Source organism: Lepidochelys olivacea (genome assembly GCF_965140295.1).
Source record: "Lepidochelys olivacea isolate rLepOli2 genome assembly, chromosome: 3".
Taxonomy (NCBI): domain Eukaryota; kingdom Metazoa; phylum Chordata; order Testudines; family Cheloniidae; genus Lepidochelys; species Lepidochelys olivacea.
The window spans coordinates 180,358,384-180,380,464 of record NC_140413.1 but is presented as its reverse complement, the minus strand read 5'-3'; the positions used below and the strand labels follow the sequence as shown (position 1 = coordinate 180,380,464).

General features: G+C 39.5%; 1 protein-coding gene across 2 annotated transcripts in view; it reads right to left on the bottom strand.

The window, feature by feature from the left end:
* Positions 1-22,081, bottom strand: part of ASB3 (ankyrin repeat and SOCS box containing 3) — a 130,048-nt gene that overhangs the window by 8,437 nt on the left and 99,530 nt on the right. For both annotated transcript variants that reach the window (XM_084623785.1, XM_084623784.1), the window contains 2 exons: positions 9,271-9,522; positions 5,918-6,051 (listed from right to left, as the gene is read on the bottom strand). In XM_084623785.1, the coding sequence (XP_084479911.1) occupies positions 5,918-6,051; positions 9,271-9,522 (386 nt within the window). The remainder of the gene's footprint in view (positions 1-5,917; positions 6,052-9,270; positions 9,523-22,081) is intronic.

The following is a 22,081-nucleotide window of genomic DNA, read 5'->3' as shown; positions in this document are numbered from 1 at the left end:
AAAAATAAGATGAACTTCTTGCAGGGACAGTGGAGAGCAGTTTAATAGCTGCAATAAATCAATATTCTTTTAAGGTAAAACTTTCTGAAATGTAGCATCTTCAACGAAAAAAGTTCCACTTTTTTAAAAAAAGTTATTATGTCACCTTTCACCCTCATACCACACTGAGCCAACTTTGCTGCTGCACACGAAGTGTTCTGTCCCAACAAACAGTCCCATCTGAAACAGCACAAAATATAGAATGCAGTAACATGGTATTTTCTAAAAGGGATGAGCGTTCCTTTTAGCCCTCATGATGATGGGACCAAAAAAAAAAAGAAGAAGAAGAAAGAAACTAACCCTTTATCAGTCATTTTTTGAAAAATGTTACTTTTGAAAGCAGTGGCAATAAATTCTGAGGAGGCTGCTTGTCCCACTTTCTGACTGATAATAAGCACAGTTCTCACAACTATTAGAGGGAAATCTGAGGTTTGGAAGACTGAGGGAGGAAGAGATGGAAAAAGAATACAGGAATTCCATGAATCCAGAACTAACCTGTACCAACAAGTTAAAGAAGTATGGGCTGGATGAATGGACTATAAGGTGGATAGAAAGCTGGCTCAACGGATAGTGATCAATGGCTCCATGTCTAGTTGGCAGCCCGTATCAAGCGGAGTGCCCCAAGGGTCAGTCCTGAAGCCGATTTTGTTCAATATCTTCATTAACGATCTGGAGGATGGCGTGGACTGCACCCTCAGCAAGTTTGCAGATGACACTAAACTGGGAGGAGAGGTAGATATGCTGGTGGTAGGGATAGGATACAGAGGGTCCTAGACAAATTAGAGGATTGGGCCAAAAGAAATCTGATGAGGTTCAACAAGGGTAAGTGCAGAGTCCTGCACTTAGGACAGAAGAATCCCATGCACTGCTACAGACTAGGGACTGAATGCCTCGGCAGCAGTTCTGCAGAAAAGAACCTAGGGGTTACAGTGGATGAAAAGCTGGATATGAGTCAACAGTGTGCTCTTGTTGCCAAGAAGGCCAATGGCATTTTGGGCTATATAAGTAGGGGCGTTGCCAGCAGATGGAGGGAGGTGATCGTTTCCCTCTCTTTGACATTGGTGAGGCCTCATCTGGAGTACTGTGTCCAGTTTTGCGCCCCACACTACAAGAAGGATGTAAAAAAAATTGGAAAGTGTCCAGCGGAGGGCAACAAAAATTATTAGGGAATTGGAACACATGACTTATGAGGAGAGGCTGAGGGAACTGGGATTGTTTAGTCTGAGGAAGAGAGGAATGAGGGGGGATTTGATAGCTGCTTCCAACTACCTGAAAGGGGGTTCCAAAGAGGATAGATCTAGACTGTTCTCAGTGGTAGCAGATGACAGAACGAGGAGTAATGGTCTCAAGTTGCAGTGGGGGAGGTTAGGTTGGATATTAGGAAAAACTTTTTCACTAGGAGGGTGGTGAAACACTGGAATGCATTACCTAGGGAGGTGGTGGAATCTCCTTCCTTAGAGGTTTTTAAGGTCAGGCTTGACAAAGCCCTGGCTGGGATGATTTAGTTGGGGATTGGTCCTGCTTTGAGCAGGGGGTTGGACTAGATGACTTCCTGAGGTCCCTTCCAACCCTGATATTCTGTGATCTTTTCTTTTTTCCTCAGCTGTCCACTTAAAGAAAAAAAATCACTAAAGCACCTTATATTTTGCTATTATCACATTACAATCTTGGTTTCATTTTACACTTTCAGTTTTCCTTATGCAGACACTAAGCCCTTGTCTATACTACAGAGTTTTGTCAACAAAAGTTATGTCGATGATCAAAAAGCGCTATAATAACATTGCTATTGCATGTTCACACTACGCTCCTCGTCTCGGCAGAGCATGTCCACAGCTGGTGCTCTAGTATCAACAGTGAGAGCAGTGCACTGTGGGTAGCTATCCCACTGTGCTACTTGCCACCTTCTGCAGCTAGAACTTGTGCGACGGCGGAGTGGATCGCAGCGCATCATGGGTGCAGGCTCAATGTCCCATGATGCAGTTCTTTCTGTCCCAGCATTCTGTGGGCTTTCGACTGCATTTTGCAGCATTTTTCATTGGCCCCCGTTTACTGTGCGCCCGCCCTCTCTGTGTGAAAAGATGGATCCTGCACCGCTCTCTACTGTTGTGGTAACTGTCATTAACACATCACAGGTGGTCATGCAGTATATCATGAGCTTCCAATCTGAACAGATATCTGAGTTGCCTGACCTGCTGTATGCTATGGAAAGAAACGACATCAGATTACTTTTGGCATTGACAGAGCAGCTAAACAAGTGGACCATCGCTTTTAGGCTCAGGAAACAAGCACTGAGTGGTGGGATCACATCATTATACAGGTCTGGGATGATGAACAGTGGCTGCAGAACTTTCAGATGCGGAAAGCCACCTTCCTTTGGAAACTTGCCCTAGTCCCAAGGTGCAAGGACACCAAAATGAGAGCAGCCCTCTCAATGTGGAAGCATGTGGCAACTCCAGACTGCTACCAGTCAGTCAGGTATTGGTTTAGAGTCAGGAAGTCGACCATTGGGGCTGCGTTAACGTAAGTGTGCAGAGCTATTAATTGCATCCTACTACAAAAGACTGTGACTCTTGGCAATGTGTGTGAAATAGTGGACGGCTTTGCAGAAATGGGATTCCCTAACTGCCCTGGGGTGAGAGATGGCATGCATATTCCAAGTCTGTCGATAAAACTCTGCTGCAAAAAGTTCTATGCGTCTGGTTGAGGTGGTTTTATTTTGTTGCCAAAACAAGAGAGTTTTGTAGGCAAAAGTAGCACTGTAGTGTGTATACCTCCACTGTTTTGTCGAGAAAAGCTGCCTTTTGTTGACAAAATTGTGTAATGTCTACACTGCAGTGTAAACCCAAGCTGCAAACACAGGCTCAAGCCTGATCCTCCTTCCGTTCACACAACTCAGATCCTGGGACCCCATAGGGAAGAGGGTCCGAGCCTGAGTCAAGCTGGGACACAGGGTTCAAGTCCTATCATTTTGCAGGGTAGATGCAGCTCCGCTGGACTCGTGCTCTAGGAGTCCACCAAAAATATTCCACAATCCCACAAGCTGACTTTTTTTTTCCCTCTGAACAGTCAAGTTTGGCACACAGTCAGGATTTTCTATGCTGCACCATGAACAAAGGGCTAGAATGGCCATATTATTGGGAGGGCATTAGAAAGTCTGGGATATGGGTAGTTGGACTTGGGCCCACATAATACAGCATAGATGCTGGAGCCCCACGTTGAGACCCACGGTCCAACAATTCCTACCCTGAGGTTACAAATAAGTGTAGATGCTCAAGCCCTCAGTTAACAAACCCAGGGTCTGCTAACTCAAGTTCTACTAACCCTGGGCTTACATTGCAATGTAGACATACCCTAAGAGTACAAATGCTGCCTGTACACCATATAGGGCAGGGGTTCTCAAACTAAGGGTTGGGACCCCTCAGGGAGTAGCAAGCTGTCAGCCTCCACTCCAAACCCCGCTGTGCCTCCAGCATTTATAATCGTGTTAAATATATTTTAGAAGTGTTTTTAATTTGGCGGGGGCGCACTCAGAGGTTTGCTAAGTGAAAGTTTGAGAACCAGTACAAAAGTTTGAGAACCACTGATATAGGGTATATATTGCCGTTAGACATCTGTGCTGGTCCATGCCAGCTGACTTGGGCTAAGGGACTGTTTAACTGCAGTGTATGTGTTTGGGCTCAGGCTGGAGCCTCGGGCTGTAGGACCCTGCATGGTGGGAGGGTCCTAGAGCCCGGGCTCCAGCCTGAACCCATAGGTCTACAGTGCAATTAAACAGCCCCTTAGCCCAAACCCCTTAGCCCAAGTCAGCTGGCACATGCCAGTCATGGGTTTTTAATTGCAGCGTAGACATACTCATAGAGATCCACTAAAGCATCAAAATAGGCCTGACGTAGAAGTTAAGTTCTACATAGACCTGTACTAATCCTCTGCACTGGGGTGAATTTCACCTACAGTGATTAATGTTCTCAGTTTGGAGTGTTTGAAACAAACATATCAGAACTGAACTGTAATGACAGGTTCTTTTATATTTAGCACAAATACTTCATTTTTAATTTCGGATATTAAATCTTTTGGGATTCTTAGTACCATTCAAGACCTACTAACATTCAAATGTCCAGTGTAATATGCCACATACGTGCAGGAAGTACCTCAGCATGCCTGCTTTTCCTCTCTTTCTGACTAGAGCTGACTGAGAAGTAAAAAAACAAACAAAAAAAATTGTGAGGTGCCTAGGATGATCTCTCTCTCTGTCTCTGACTTTTCTCACTAGGCTTGATTATGCAAGCATTCTGGCCCTGGGAAATCACTGTCTGAGGATGGTCTGCTTCTACCTTCTACAATTTGACTAAGACCACCAAGGAAGACTACCAAAAATTTAGGAGTTACTAACTGGCCCCATATTCTAGCTCCTAAATGGAACACATTTAAGTCTGCTAAATGTATAATCATTCTCATACTTTTTCATACTAGGAAAACTTAAAATATATAAGAAACCATTTCATGTTTTTTCACATTTTTCTTAGTATGCTTGGTAATTATGAGTAATAACCTGTCTTTCTCCTAGCTGATCCTGCAGTGAAGTCCTAATGCTAAATTTAGGACATCACATTAATTTCTATAACAGACTGATGTTCTAAACAAAACACAGAATTAAAACTCCACCGAAGGATTAAGCAGGAGGAAGAAATAGACTGCAAAGAAATCAGCCTTTATTACAATATGAATATATTCACTAATAACTAAGGGAACACAGAAAAACTTTGATCAAGTACATTTCTTTATGCAAAGCCTTCTCCCACTCCAATAAGATATGCTGATTAGTATTAAATACACTACTCCAAGGAAAATCTTATAAAATAAACATAAAAACAATCCTTTGTAGACATTATAGCACTGCTTTAAAAAGGAATTCGTTTTACAATGAATCAATAGGAAAGAGTATTGCATAATTTTTCAGATAGCTCAGTCCTGCACAGCCCATTTGTTCTGACTGGCTTTTGGGAAGGGTGTGTGTGGCGAGAGATAGTATTTGTGGAAATATATTTATTCATTTTTGGTTGACTATATTTTAATTATAGGAGGGAAGAGAGGCTGCTGGATTTCTAGGTATTTATTAGAATATTTATATGGTTTGTATTTTTAATTACTGTCAAAAGTGCTTAGATGAGTGGGTAGGCGTTTTTGTATTGAGTGTATAAATCAAATTCAATAAGCAAAGTTAAGGGACCATTGTCTAGAAAAAGTAATCAAGTAATATCCATCATCTCCCCTTAAATCTTCTAAGAGGCAGAACAAATCATTTTAGTAAGTTCCACTATTAACTTATACTTGATGCCTTTACAATATATTTTACACCCACCCTCCAAAGGACATACCTACCTAATCTCTTGAACTAGCTACTAAGACTTTTCCATACCAGTTGTCAAGCCAACTGACCTGTACAGGTTACTTAATAAGATCAAGGTTAACTAGTTTACAGTCCTCAAAATCTTTCCCAACAACAGGCTCTCTGAATTGCGTTTCATACATGTGTGTTATGATGCCATCCTGCTGCCTTTTCATGTTTAAGGGCACTTGAAACCGTATTTACCTTAGACAACTTTTTATTTAATCTGTATACCAGTAATTACATGGAGAGGATAATCCTGACTAAAAGTATCAGTTTGAAACACATTATGTATTTCATTTACTATACTGTTTATTTTATTAATTCAAATATGATCTTAGTTTAGGACAACTACTGGCTTCCCCAGGTATAAAAACACAATTTCTATCCAATTTAATTTTACATTCTGCAGTCTTCACATATTGTTCCAAAGAGCTATTTCCCTCTTAAATTCTGGAAATTGGTATGTGCAGAAATTAGCTGATTACTTACCAAAATGGTTATGTGGAATCCAGGTGGAGGTTTCTTTGTAGTCAGAGAGATTTTGTTCTACAGCTGGAGGAAGCCTTTTCCAGTTAGTGAATTCCAGAGTGAAATTAAGGACGTCATCATTCACAGAATAAATCCTACACAATAAAAAATTACCGTATAACTTTGTCAACTGTTGTACACACTACCTTAAAGATAATCTTGGGGGAGAGGAGGAAACATATTGAAAGATTTATGTTTTTGTAACAAGTTTCTGGAAATCTACATCCTAAGCATAACAAAACATCAAAGGGAATTCTAAAATAACTTTGACAGCATTACACTTTACTAAAGCAATTATATCTTCCTCCATTACTTTTAGAATTAAGCTATAAGAGAAAGTATGCATTCCTAAAATGTATTTGCCTTAGTAATAGGCAGTATTTTTCTCTGTAATAATTGCTTATTCCATCTCTACCTAGGTTTTTATAAGGTCTCTCACCACCAGGGTGAATGAATGTCTCACATTAATGCCTAGTCTTTCCATCACATATGGAAAAAATGTTTAATGGCTTATTTTAATTTAAAAAATAATCAAACCAAAACCTAAGGAATAAAAAAAAAAAGATTTGAGTTTTATGCACACACTGATTTTAGCCTCTAAATTTAAATGTGTTAGTCTCTAAGGTGCCACAAGTACTCCTTTTCTTTTTGCAGATACAGACTAACACGGCTGTTACTCTGAAAACTGATTTTAGGGTGATTTATATCTCATTTCTCCAAGAAAATGTGTAAAAAATGGTAAACAATAGCCTTCACAGGATAAATGGGTTACACAGGAAGTCTAAAGAAGTTATTTTTTAAAAAAGGTATTTGAAATGTACTGAAATATAATACTTGCACTTTCACATAATAATTTCTATGCTATATATGTATTCTTCCATTTTCATCTGACTCAACCAATAGTATAAAACATAAAATGCTGTGAAACACACAAATGTACTGGGTGATTAAAATTAATAATAAAAAACTTCCTTGCCTGTTCTATTTTTTCTATTATTTCATTTTTCAGCATTAATTTAGTTCAGGTGTGACCAACAGAGTCATTTTCATGAATTTATCTGAACACGGCACAGGAGTTATGAATCTGATTGCACTGCTTTCTTTAATGCCATGGGGAGTTTGCTTACCACTTTTGGTACTCCCACTAAAATTTACTGTTACTGTAGTACACTGACCATTATATTGTACAGCTGTACAACCCTAAGCCAGTGACAGTTACTCAACCATATGCACAGATGGCATTTACTTTCTATTACTCTGCCAGTATTTTCCAGGAGGAAAAAAAACTAGCATTGCATTTAAAGTTGCAAAAATATATCAAATCTGTAGATTACAAAGTAACAGGCAGTTATTTTAACAAGAATGTTTTTAAACAAGTTAAGTCAAGAAATGTGTATAAAAGTACTTGTAATTTAGCTGACAATTTTAAAAATTGTTACATACAATACAAATGGACAAGAAGAGTCACAAAAAATTAGGGCTTTTATAGTCTTTACTCTTGTAATCATACACTGCTCTTTATTTGTAAGTACAGTGTAATCACAAATAACATTTATCATGTCAGGCTTAAAATATGTTGCTTTAACTGCTGAGTATAAAATCAATGAATATAAAATTTCACTAAATCAAGAAAATCAGTCTAATGATGAAGTTAACATTGTAAGCAGTATGACAAGTTCAACTATAATATCACAAAATTGAAAACAGATCAATGTTTAAAACTGAGCGGACACTAAAATTCAGCTCTTTCTATACAAATTAAAGATTACAAGTAAATGGAATTCCTAACAGGATATGCAAAGTTTTGTGAATATGCCAAATCAGTGGACTCTGTCTAATCCATTATTTCTATTTCACGTGTTTGTATAGTTTCAAATTATTTTGTTACAAGGCATACATATGGAAGTGCAGAGTCAAAGTTTCAACTCTGCATGACAACATGGAAAAAAGGAAAAAATAATCAGAATAAAACATAAATATATTGACCCCTTTAAATACTACAATAATTTCTATAATGCCTAATTAAACGTAAAAGCAGTCAATCCAGTTATTTTTATCTGAAATGTATTAATCCACACTTTGTATAAAACAACATAAAATTTATGGTACTAAGGCAAAAAATCAAGTGACAATGACAATCTGCAATTTTACCCACTTCCTTCTCCCCCTGCCACTGAATTTAATGCTAGAGGGATTCCCCCTCCCACACTGTTTAAATTCCCATTTGACCCAGAATTATCTGAGATTTTTCTTATGCCATTGTTTTATTGCATTTACGTACTTCATTTGATTTGGGGTGGGTAGCACACCATGTTCCCAGGAGGAGGGAACTGATAGGGAAAAAAGCCTGTTCAGTGAAAAATGCAGAGACCCTATTCCCTGGAGTAAATAAAGCTTTCAAGCCTTGCTTTGGCTCTCTTCCCAGATAAAGGGAAAAGTTTCTTAACATTGAACCCTGGCCTTCTGTGTGAACTTTTCACTCAAGACATTTGAAATCTCTCTCAGTCATGATCCTGAGTTAGATAACTGAATTATGATCAGTGTTTAAAGTGATCTGAAAAATGTGGAGGGGTCTGTCATCACCTCTACATCTGCCTGTGCTCCTAGCGAACTAATTCTGCCCTTCAATCCCCAAATCAATCCTGCCCCCTCAATCTAGCCTCCTCCAGTCCCCATACCATTTGTGCCCCCATCTGTTCTGTCCCCATTACTCCTGCCCCCCCAAGCCTCACCTCTGTTCCTCCTGCAGCTCCTGGGGTTCTCCATCCCCTTCTCCCAGACTGGGCAGGCAGGTGTACAGCAAGGTCACCTCTCCCTCTTACCAGGCTGGGTGTTGCTGGGAGGAAGCGGGGAAAGAAGGGGGAGGGAGGAGAGGAGCCATCCAATAGCTCACAGAGGGGCAAGAGGTAGGAGAGGGCAAAGTCACCTTGTGCAGCTGGTCTCTTCCCGCTCCCTGCTGTCCTATGAAAACAGTGTGGGCTCCTGACAGAAGGGGGCAGCGCTCGGCCTGTTTCCTGCAGCAGCTCTGATTGGCTGCTATTTCCCAGGAGGTAGGCAAGTGGGCAAAGCAGCAAATCAGAAGGTGTTTTCACCCAGAGGTACTAAAATGTGCCACCTACCCTTCAGCAATCTCGCTTGCTGATGAGATATTTTACTTCCTGGGTCTGAAACCCATTGTCACCTGAACACACTGTAAGCACTGGTTACGATGTGCTGCTCAGTGAAAGCATTTGTTAAGCTACGTTAGTCATGAATTCGGAGATCAGTATTTAGTACACAACATCTAAAATACAAGGCAGTATTATCTTTCTTACCACAGTCTGCACAACAAATTCAGTGGATTAAATCCAGCCAACAATAGATATGGTAGCCATTCTTTGTTCTGTTCCTGCGCTTTAACGGCATATTTTGTAAACTCCAGTGAGCGTTCCCCAGAAGGCATTGGGCAGCCCACCTTCAAGAAGTGCCGAAACCAATAAAACTTTTTGTGATGCAGGCAGTATCCTAAATTAATCTCGAGTAAGTGGATCCCATACTTCAGAAGAATAGGAATTAAACCATAAAACCTACAATATCACACAGAAAACAAGACATTTGTTAAAATAATACTGAAAATACACTGCTAAAGTTACTATAGAAATCAGACTAGAGAACCTTTTGTAACAAACCATTTTAGACTATTGCAACAGTGACTGTTTCTAGAAAGCATCACCTTAAAATGTCACTCAAGTAATTTTTATTCCCCAAAAGAGATCAGTATTTAACTTTAAAACTTTTGCATTTTTGTTCCTGAAAATTTATTTAAAGAAGAAACTGAATTAAATTATACCAGCAATAATTTTTAGTTTAAGTAATGTTTGTGAAAGATGCTGGATCAGTGTAGCATTGGAAAATTAGGCCTTCTAATTATCCAAAGGACAGCTGCAGCCAAGGCAGCAGCAGGTCAAGCTTTCTCATACTTAGAGACCTGCAAATCTGCAGATATCCGTTTTATATCCCATGGATGTGGATATCGGCAGACCATGTTTGTGGATTGTGGATGGATGTGGTTCCAAATTTTATATCTAGAACCCTCAAACCTGCAGATACCCGTGGATCATGTTTGCGGACCACAGATCGGGTGCAGATACAATTTTTTTATCAGTGCAAGGCTCTACTCATAATGTCCTGCCAGTATGCTTCAAACCAGCTTTGTATGGATCACCTAGATGTGGCAAGGTTGTTCTCCTCTCAATCCCTGGACTCTCTACTGAAACTAATAATTAATACCAGTTTACTGGTGTACATCTCTCCAACACCAAACAAGTACTGAACTGAGACTAACAATTCATTTCACATTTTCACATATTCAGTCACCACTTGTTCATTCACATTTAAATTGCTAACCTAGAAGTGAAAGCCTGCATTGAAATACTGTCCCATTTCCCAGTCTCTCATGTCTCTGTTATAAGAAGACAGGATACACACTTCATTACACTTCTCTTTAATATATTAAATGTATTCATTTTTATAGACAATGTACATAACATTTGGATCAAAATGCTCCCCATTTCTGAGAATCCTGGAAATGTCTTGAAATTCACAGAATCATAGAAGTATAATGCTGGAAGGGACCTTGAGAGGTCATCTAGTCCATCCCCTGTGCTGAGGAAGGATTAAGTAGAACTAGACCATACTTGGCAGGTATTTGTCTGGCCTGTTTTTAAAATCCTTCATTGACAGGGATTCCACAACCTCTTTAGGTAACCTGTTCCAATGCTTAACTATCCTTATAATTAGACAGTTTCTTTTAGTATCTACCCTGAATCTTTTATGCTGCAAACTAGGGCAATTACTTCTCCTATACTTAGCTGGTCAGATAATCAGATAATCAACTGATCAGCTTCCACTTTTAAATATTTGAAAACTTCTTTCAGCCCCACCCCACCCCCAGCCTTCTCTTCTCTAGACTAAACATGCCCAATTCTTTCAGTCTTTCCTCATAAGTCATATTTTCTAAACCTTTTTATCACTTCAGCTGTTCTCTCCTGGAATCTCTCCAATTTATGCATATCTTTCTTAAAGTGTGATGCCCAAAATTGGACACAATACTCCAGCTGAGGCCTCACCAGTGCTGATTAAAGTATGCAGTACTGCCACATAGCCAGTTATTTCCTATTTTGTATTTGTGCATTTGATTTTTTTTCTTCCTAAGTGCAGTACTTTGCCTTTGTCTTTATTGAATTTCATCTCGTTGATTTCAGACCAATTCTCCAATTTATCAAGATCATTCTGAATTCTAATACGCTCCTCCAAAGTGCTAGCAACGGCTCTGAGCTTGGTGACATCCTCAAATTTTATAGGCATACTCTTCACTCCATCATCCAAGTCATTAATTAAAATTTTGAATAGTACCAGACCCAAGACAGACTCCTATGGGATCCCACTTGCTATGACCTCCCAGTTTGACAGTGAATCATTAATAATTATTCTTAGTATGGTTTTTCAACTAGTTGTGCACCCCCTGTTGGGATATGTTAGGGTTAACTAATAGACCTGGAAAACCGCTGGTGTGCTGGCATGGTATCAGGAAGTAGGCACAGGCATGCACTATTCCTTCACTTAATAGATAAAGTGTTATCCCTTTCCCCTCCCTTCTCCTTGTTAAGAATTGGTAAGTGTTGCAGCTGCATAAGAAATGTGGGGATCTAAAGAATACCTTTTGGGTAAAGAAGTGTTATCTCCTCCTCCCTTCCTTTCCCAGCTACATAAGCGACCCCTGGGTCATGGCCCATTCCTCCTGCCCCTGAGAACTGCAGATTAAGGGAATTTGTAGCAACAAATTACTGCAAAGAAATGTATTTTCAAGGTAAAGACGTGTGCATAATATGCATAATGCTGTAATCAGTCAATAGGGGTGGGTACAATCATAGTATGGGAATTTCTATTACTTAATAAGGGGTTTTAGGGTGTTGTAGCGAATGTAGGCGTTTACATACTAATTTAAATAAAAAGAGTGTGCTGTAACTAATCCAGGGCTTACTGGACAATTGCGTCCAGGGGAACAAATACCACAATAAAGAAACCTGTACTCATATCCGCCTCTGGGTCAACCTGCTCCTTTTTCTTCTAACCTCTGGCATCACGAACAGGATCCCAGGGGAGAGTCGTGCCTGACCACCAGTCTCACCATGGATTCAATGAGTAAATTGAACTTGAATGGGCCCTTTACTGCAACCCCGGTTAAGGAGTTTATTAATAAACTGTTGGGAAGATCGTGGGGTAGGGGGGGTCCTTATGTGGCTCCCTCCAGGGATTGTCAGGATAGGCCAGCCATCCAGGGGTGGGTGGAAGCTGCCCTGGCATCCAGGTGCTCCCAGGATAAGAAAAAGGCTGTTTTGTTACAGGGTCTCTGTGAGAATCTGTCAGGTTTATGGGAGGAGGTTACCCATCTTAGAAGCAAAGTGAAAACTCTGCAGCAAATTGCTGAGGAACAGAACATGGTAAATCATCACAGTGTGCTGCCAGTCAGAATAGCTGAAAATCTATGGACGATTTTAATCGTCTTAAGTCAAAGAACCTGACCCTCAAGGGTCAAGTAGACGCCTTAAAGCAAACTTCTTGTTCCCCGACCCCCATTTCTCTCCCTCTCTCTATCTCTTTCTGCCCTTCCCTCTCCCCCCCCCCCCACACTTTTGGTTTTCTGAAGTTTTAATAGACGGTACTTTAGATACTTAGTGAAAAGTTTGTTTGGACAAAGCATGACAGAAGTCTGCTGCATTTCATTAAAAAATTGTAAGTAAAAAGTCCACGGGTGACCCTAGAAACAAATGTTTTACGCCTTTTTAAATAACTCCAAGGTAAAGGAAGCACAGGGCAGGGCAGCTGTGTTGCAGAGATTGTACTGGGTGGCTATGTTGTTACAAGCAAAATATATCACCTTAACGAATTAAATCCACAAGTGAATTATTTAAAGTATAATTGAAAGAATAGTTGCAAGTAGCTTTGTAAAAATTAATACTATAAAGTTTGGGGGAAGCTTAAAGGAAAATAAATCGTTGGGAGTTGTAAAAATGTTAAAAAGTAACAATTGTGGTGTTATAAAAAAATGTTCAATTCACAAATAAAACCCTGTTATGTAAAGGTAAATATACGTGCAACTCAGTACAGTCACATTGGGTAAAATCCTGGTAGTTAATCAAATTATCCAGGAGGGTTAAGTGGCTACTACCACCACTCTGTTTTTGTCCCCAGGAGCCTTTACAGGTATTCTAAGGGGAAATGGGCTCTTTTCCCACAGAAATGGTCTGTAAAGGACTGCTGCAGGCAGCAATCAGCCAGATACTCTGATCTATATTATTGGACTATTAGACGAGTTAATCAAAGTCACTAAAAAAAATGTAAGGTGTTTCTGTTGGAACTTAACTGGACTGTCTCAAGTTGTACAAGATGGAATGTAAGAGTTATATAAAACATAATAAAAGCAGTGCAAGCGGCGTTAAGCAAAAAAGAATTTTTGCGTGTGAATCTTTTTGTATAACTACGTAATGTTTTAAGGACCTAACCCAGCACTCATGGTTTATAAAATCCTGTTTGTAGGTTTAAAATAAATTGGTTTGGTTTTATTTTTTAAATTTAAAAAAACCCAATGATACTAAAATTCCATTTCAATCTCTCATTCAAAGTTGCAACACTGATAGACTCTTGTGCTAGACATGGGCAGATAGTGTAATGTGGCTTTGGTATTTAGCATTTAAACCTTTGGATACTTCCATGGTTTTTATAAGGTATAATATCTTTTTAAATAAGAACCAAAAAATGTGTTCCTAGCTAGGGCAGCCAGAACTGGAAGAATGGGGAGAGATTCTGGATCTTTTTAGTAATAAATAGCAGCTAAAAACTGCAGAAGAAAAACAAAAAATTAAAAAACACTGTACCTCTGAAGGAAAGGCAAGGGTGAAATGTATAAGGGAGCAATGTTAGAAACACGGAGCCTTGGGGTGGCTCTGGGTGATCAGACTGTCGCTTTGGTGGGGGTGCATGAGAACTCTGTGAGCACGCGGGAGGCAGTTACCCCTGGTGTAAAAGTTGATGTGGCTAATATAATGTAGAGTTGAATAGTGGAGGGGGGTGTGCATTTTCCCAAAATATGTGCAGTGTATATTGTAGAAGGGGTAAAATGCAAACAAAACATGCTCCATAATTAAAATCCTATTAGGGTTCCAAAAGGAGCCACACTAGGTTGTTTTTTTTTCTTTTGCAGATGGCTGTGTGTTTTGAAAGCAGAAGTTAAAAGTGAAAAGTAATCAAAACGCTGGTGGAAATTAATTGTGTCCCTTTTAAGACAGAGCCTCTGAGCTGCTAATAGCTTTGAATCCAAAAGCAAGCCAGACAGTGTCTGTGTAAATGCAAATCACCTAGCTAATAGGGGAAGAAAAGAACTGCCCACAAATGGCAGCACAAAGAAGCTGCAAATAATAAATAAACCTGGTCTGTTGTACAAAAGGGGAAACTGAGGTACACAACCTCATGAATTTCATAAATGAACAGTGGAATAATTCACCCTTTCCCTTTAAGGGTAAAACCCTAGCCTGCCTATAAAATAAAACAAAAAGGTATTAAGGTAATTCTTCTGTTTTCCTGAAGTCAGCAAAAATAATTGTAAAAAGAAAGGGGTACTTTTAAGCAATAATCTGTCCCCACCAAGGGGCTGGGAAATGTTTATTTTGTTTTTCAGATACTGTGGGCAAGCTGGCACCAGTGGAAGAACAACCCAGAACACCATGGGTCTACTGTCGCAATGAAGATTGTGTTGTGTGTTTTGTGTTGCTTGTCTTGTTATTACTGTTATTTTGATGAATATTGTACAAGGAAAATTAATGCATATAGCAGCAAAGATTAGTGCATGGTATAACCCGCCTGAAAAGCACGGTCTGGCCCAATGAGGGGAATCAAGTGATGTACCGCATTCCAGGAGAATACCATCCATTCCCAGCTCCTAAATGAAGGGTTCCTTACCCAGTCTTTGACCAGTTGAACCCCAGCCTGCTGATATTAAAAAACAAAAAATGGAGAATGGAAATGGGTTTATTACACGCAAATAAAAAGGCTCAGAATGGGGGTTAAAAAGGAAAATGTATAAATTGTTACATGCATATTACAGGTGGACCTACAAAGGGGAAACCAAGGATTCCCTAGCCTGGAATGGAATAATCATTGTTGCTAATCACAATTGTCACTATTGTAAACCCTGCCCAGATCCCGCGATGTAAAATAGCAAAAAAAGGAAACACGTGAACAGTTACACCCCTAAGTGGCGGTAATGAAGCAAAGGAGAACTTTAAAGATTTATCAGTAGAAAACTACTACTAATCCCCCATGGGAATTTGGCAATGTTGGTATGTAGTGTATGAATTGAAGTGGGGATCCTAACCCGGTGGAGGATATCAAATTTATCAGGAAATATTGAATAGTACTCCTTAGCATATGTAATAACAAATGACAGTGGGAAACACAGTCATCTGGACATGTTGTTTGTCACGGAGGGCCCCAAAAACGTATAAACCCTCTGGTCTCCTGGGGTGTCTGGGTTATGGGGTTCCACAATTGGGGTGTGGTGTTACCATGTGTAATCATAATGTTACCTCCATAAAGAATAATCCTTAGGCTTGCAATTATGTACATACCAGACTGAGCATGAAGTCTCCCCTGGAACGTTGGGAATATGACAGTTTAACCGCTTTGCAGAATGTATCCCTACAGGTAATATGGATGCCAAGCTAAAGGATCCTGATTTAAGCTGGCCGCAGCCTGCAGCTGGAAATACTTCCTTATGGGCAAACATGCGGAAGCCACTGTAGGAGTGGGTGCAACCAGAGCTCATCTGTGTGTCCTTTCGGTCCATTACATGGATGAGTGGTACACTCCACAGAATGCAGCACATACACAGAAGGGTTGAAGCAACAATTTAATTAGTGGGTAAGGGAATATATATGGAATTGTCACTGCAGAAGGGCTCTATAGGCAGTAGGAAGCACAGGGTTGGGTGTATGGAATCTGGGGAACCGTTGAATAACTAAGTAATTAATAAGCCAAAATGTAAAACTTCAACAACAAATCAATGAACTACCGGCACAGCAACTATCTGCCGTTGCAATGGAATGGAAAAGAGCGGCAAAAGTGAACCTGCGGTTAACTCAACAAATAGGGAACCTTGTGACATGGGTGGGGGACGGCTTCAAAAGGCTAACTTGGAAATAGGAGGTGTGTCTGGAAATGCAAAATGCTCAGCTAAGGGGCTAACACCTGGGTAATAGTTGCAGTGGTACCTTGGAATGAGATGGCAATTAAGGTGGTCCCCATAAGCCCTATGGAAATAATAAGAAAGGGAGAAGCTCACTGGGAACCACTGGGGAATAAACAGGAAAAATGGAATGGTGTAAAATGGACAATAATTAAATTAAGTAATTGTTTATCCAAAAAAAAATAAAATAAATGTGCCCCTCCCCAATGGCCATACAGAAGCAGACCCAATGGCCTGTGCCAAGGGTGAACAATTGGGTGTAATGTATATGGGGTATGAAATGTTCTGCTAAAAGTATGCATAATTCTGTAATATAACACTTGGAAGTACAAGTGCACCAACATCTGGCACAATTACACACATCTACATGCTGTCATTGGGAGTTTGGTGCATGAATGGATCTGTGGAACCCACTGCTGTGGACAATCGAACCAGTGCATTACCCAATTCCATGCCAAGTGGTCAAGCTGGTTTGGACAGTATCACATTTCTCTCTAAATATTCAATGGACTCATGATATGGACAAGAGCACATGAACACTCCAGGGGCAACTCCGGGCCAAGCAACGCTGAACGCAGGTGTTGGCAGCCCAGGAGGCCCTTCAAGGAATTAATGCCTTCCAATTGGCTACTAAACTGCCTGCTAATTGTGCGTGGACTAATGTTGCCTGTGCCCTTCGAACAGACCTAATGGACACTCATTCACTTCTTGGTCATATTACTCATGTTATAAGAATGTTATTCCTATTAATTGTAATATTAATCATATTTATGGAGCGTTTAAAATTATGTGCTGCCTTAGCCTCTCCCCGAAGGCCATATTTGTAAATTCAGTGGCTTACCCCTTTTTATGACCTGCCTTCTCTCTCTCCTCATAGCATGATCAGTGGACCAAGGTATCAGGCTAGCTGGAGCTGAATGCCCCGCCATTCAGTGTGCGAGAAGGAGGGGTGCCTGGGCCTCTCTTTGAAGAGAGTGGCGGAGTGTTGGGATATGTTAGGGTTAAGTTACAGACATGGAAAACTGCTGGTTTGCTGGCATGTTATCAGGGAGTAGGCACAGGCATGCACTATTCCTTCACTTAATAGATAAAGGTGTTATCCCTTTCCCCTCCCTTCTCCTTGTTAAGAATTAATAAGAGTTGCAGCTGCATAAAAATGTGGGGATCTAAAGGATACCTTTGGCTAAAGAAGTGTTATCTTCTCCTCCCTTCCTTTGCCAGCTACATAAACGAGAACTGCTCATGGCCCCTTCCTCCCTCTCCTGAGAATTGCTGATTAAGGGAATTTGTAGCAACAATCACTGCAAAAAAATGAATGTTCAAGGTAAAAATGTGTATAATATGCATAATGCTGTAATCAGTCAATAGGGGTGGGTATAATCATAGTACTGGTGTTTCTATTACTTAATAAGGGGTTTGGGGGTGCTGTAATGGATGTAGGCGTTTACATACTAACTTAAATAAAAAGAGTGTGCTGTAATTAATCCAGGGCTTACTGGACAATTGGGTCCAGGGGAACAAATATCGCAATAAAGAAGCCTGTACTCATATCCGCCTCTGGGTCAACCTGCTCCTTCTTCTAACACCCCCCTTACAGTAATTTCATCTAGACCATATTTCCCTAGTTTGCTTTAAAATGTCATGCAGGACAGTGTCAAAAGCCTTACTAAAGTCCAGATAACTCATAGCTACTTCTTCCCTCCATCAACTAGGCCAGTTATCCTTTCAAAGAGGGAAATTAGGTTGGTTTGGCATTATTTATTCTTGACAAATCCTTGCTGGCTATTACTTATCTTCTTATCCTCCAGATTTGAACAAATTGATTGTTCAATAATTTTTCTCAGTGTCTTTCTGGGTATTGAAGTTAGAGTAATGCCATCAACCAGTTAGCCTCTCAACATTTTTCCTTAAGGTTTATATTTAGCATGATTTGTGTGAGACATTAAGTCTCTATTACAACCATTTTAAAAAGATCTTTCTTTTACTTTGAAAAAAAATAAAAGATCTTGCTTTTACTTTTACTTTGTCCAGATATGTTTTGTGGGATGCAATAAAGAAGACAGTTGTGTTAGAATGCTGAAATGCTGTCACCTAAGATCTCATAACTAAGAGCCATTTCCTTCTATACTGGATTTCAATCAAGACTTTGCAGGCTAAAAGATCTGTGCATATATTCACACGGTAATCTAATCCAAATAGTGTATTCCTCTTACATAGCAATTTAGATACCTTTGATTCATTTAAAAGATAAAACGGTAAGGTGAAAATCATTAGTTTTTCTTTGCCTTCATTGCAATTATCAGCAAGACATATTTTAAAATCTGTGTGATTAGTCTTTATTAATGATATTGTGATAATGAATGATGATATAACCAATCATTTGTGTGTTGGTTGCACCTATGGCCTTTAGTTAATAATTTGATTACAGAATGTTGCTTCTATGAGGCAATCTGGAATTTACATCTCTGCTGCCTGCCTCATTTGTTGCAACATTTTTGAGTACCATTAGCAGGGCTGATTCATTTTCTAAAAACTGTATTTATTATACACTAAGAATAGGACAGAAGAGTGAAATGATGCTCATTGATTTTTAAAGACATGGTCTAAGAGGTATGCAGTGAAATTCAATACAATAAAACCTAGGCATTGCTTCACTGCAAACCTTATACATAATTTATAGGAGACATGGCAGAGCACATTCTGGCTATTATCCAGATGTATGATTTCACATGTGCAGTTCAGGATCTGCATGAGTTCCTGCCTCAAGCAATTCAAAATCATTTGCAGCCTGACCAGAGAAATATTAGCTATAATAGGCACAGTCATAGGGACATGCTTTCACTGTTTAAAAAAAAATTATGTCCCTGCTGATTTCCTCTCCTGAAATATGCCCTTTTAGCTGAAGCGGAATAAATTTAAGCCAAATGTTGCTGCAGCATTTTCACTCAGGAAAATTACTGAACTGGCAGGTTATTTATTAAAATTCTGAACTGATTCTAGATACATGGCGCATATTGAGAGATTCTTTTGAAGCAATTTTACAATATGCTTGGAGAGGGTTTTTTTAAGAGTTTACTATCCTGTAGAAGAACGAATGTAACACTCAAGAATATTGATGATGAGAGAAACGCATGCACATTATAACTTTCACATATATACAGAGCCGGCTCTACAGTTTTTGCGGCCCCAAGCAGTGAAAAAAACTGCCGCCGCGACCAGCAAAAGGAAGAAGCTGCCACCAAATTGCCGCGGCAGTGGCCGGAACAGAGAAGCTGCCGCCGAATTGCCGCCGCAGCCAGGGGAACTGCTGACCCTTTCTAACTGCCGCCCCAAGCACTTGCTTGGAATGCTGGTGCCTGGAACCAGCCCTGCATATATAATACACACACTGTATGCTTAACATCATGAAAATTTTAAGATTTGAGCATAGTTTAATTAAACATCAATCTGTACAGCATGCACACTCCAATACCAATATCAAACTGTCAGAGATAACAAATTCTGACATTATTGAAAGCTTCAGCATAGAACACTTTTGCCAGTTCCCTACCTATCAAAGGTTACAACCCCTCCAGAGCCAACATCCTAAACAATAAGAGAACTTCCCAGGTAATCACCAAATTACCACTTTCATAATATGAAACAACAAATGTGTCTTCTGTAGTGTGGATACAGCTCATCTGATAGTAGGAATCAGGAAATGATCATAGATAGCCATGTACTTTATACCTTAGTAATTTAGCAACTGAATAAACTCCTATTATTGAAGCACTGTACAAATAATTTGATTAATTTCATTTTGTCTTGCTTTAAATATCCGGTACATGGTACCTCATGAATGATCAAAATCACATTCAGTCGTCATCATTATCTTTGCCTTAAAAAAATAACCAAAGGCAAAATAGTTCCATGGTAACTTTGGAATCAGCACTCAGGGAAGCAGCACCTTCCTTTAGCAAATGACAACAGCAGTAAAGTAAAAAGAAACATTTAGAAGCTGCTTAAAAAACAGAGGGGTCTTTTCCTTAAGGGTCTGTATTTGAATTTGATTTGGGTAGATTGCTACATTTTGTTCATGATGCTTTATGTGGGGGGGGGGGAAAAGGGTTAGTAATGTCATATTATAAAGGGACCTTACAACATATAATATATACAGCAGATTATGAAAATCTAACATTTAAAAATAAGGGGAAAGTGGAAGGGGAAAAGAGGACTGGTTGGAAAAAGCAATAAGAGAAAAACAGAGGAAAGAAGGAAGCAAAGTAAGAGACAAAGAAGGAAGAAAGGAAAGATAGACAAGAAAAAAAATCTCAAGGTGTACAATCATCACCCTAGTAACATGTCCATTCAGAGGAGCAAGGAGGTGTAAAGTGTCCGTTACTCTCCTACATGATCTATCTGTATCGCCATAGCAGCAAGAGTGGGCAGAACTTTGGACTTTATCTGCCCAATGCTCTAGCCAGCACAGCTGAACCAACATAGAAGGGGAAGTAATCTGTGTCATTTATAGGGTTGGCATAAATTATTCCCACTCAGATCAAGTGGGGAATGGGAGATCAGATTGTGACTAAGAGTTTGTTCCTGGATCAGCACAACTATGTGCTGCCCCTTACTCTGGATTTGTGGCAAAGCCACAATAACAGCCCTAACTGAAAAACAAAATAAAGGAAATACAAACTGAAAGGGATGGCAAAAAAAAAAATGGACAAATAAACAAAATAGCCTTAGGGGAAAGAGGTTCTGGCACATGAAACACACTTTCTCCATAGAACACCAATTATACTGAACAGGTTTTAATTTTCTCCAACTGCTAATCAGACAAGATGGTTTCACAGGAGACATTCTTCAAATTTACTATATGGAATTAGAAGGGTTTTTAAAATTCAGACATGGACCCTTAGAAGATTCTCTATGTTCTCAGAAAATTCCAAGTAATTAATGTGATCAAGTCAGCGTGGAGTGATTTAAATCAAGCCAATTTAAATCCATGGGTTTTTTTAATGGAGTGATTTAAATTGTAATTTAAACTAGGTTGAGGCTTTGTAAAACTACTTTGAAAATCTATGCTATTGCAATTTTAGATTAAAATTAATAAGGAACAAAATTCCTGTATTCCCAACCCCCGAAACATGTTAATACTGCTGTGGTATCTTATTTGAATTTTACAAAACTGCCAGAGATGAAAAAAAATAAATTCAGGCCCTGATCCTGCAAACACTCAACAGGCACATAACTTTACTCACATGAACAGTTCCACTGACTTATATGGGACTACTTATCTGCTTCTAGTTATGCATGTGCGTAAGTGTCTGCAGCACCAGAAGCTAACATTGTGTCAGCAAAAAATGAAGTTATTTAAACTTGCAATACATTAATAAAGATTTTATGAATTATTTGTATACATGTAGTCTAATATTTTCAAACATAGCAGTCTAAAAATAAGGCTTCTCCACCAACATTTACTGCTGGGGGGATTCTGCATCACTGCGCGCATGCACATAATTCATGTGCTGCACATAATTTTTTTTCCCCGCTGAAAAAACTTCTGCTGGAAATTTGCTGCAGTTATGCCTTTTGCCCGATCAGGACAGGGCAAGAAATCAGAATGAGGAGCTGAAAGCGCTGAATGCACAAAATGCAGACAGCACCAAAAAGTGGTGGTTTTGGATCAACTAAGCGATGCATTTTTTAAAATTAGAGATAAGCCAAATTCTCTGCTCCCATTACTTCCTTGACTTCAGTGGCACTGTGCCAGGAAATAATTTAACCCTGTGTTCAAGAGTCATTCTTCTGTTAGAATGTGATTTTTAAGTAGATCTGATTTAATAGCCTAAACAATTTCC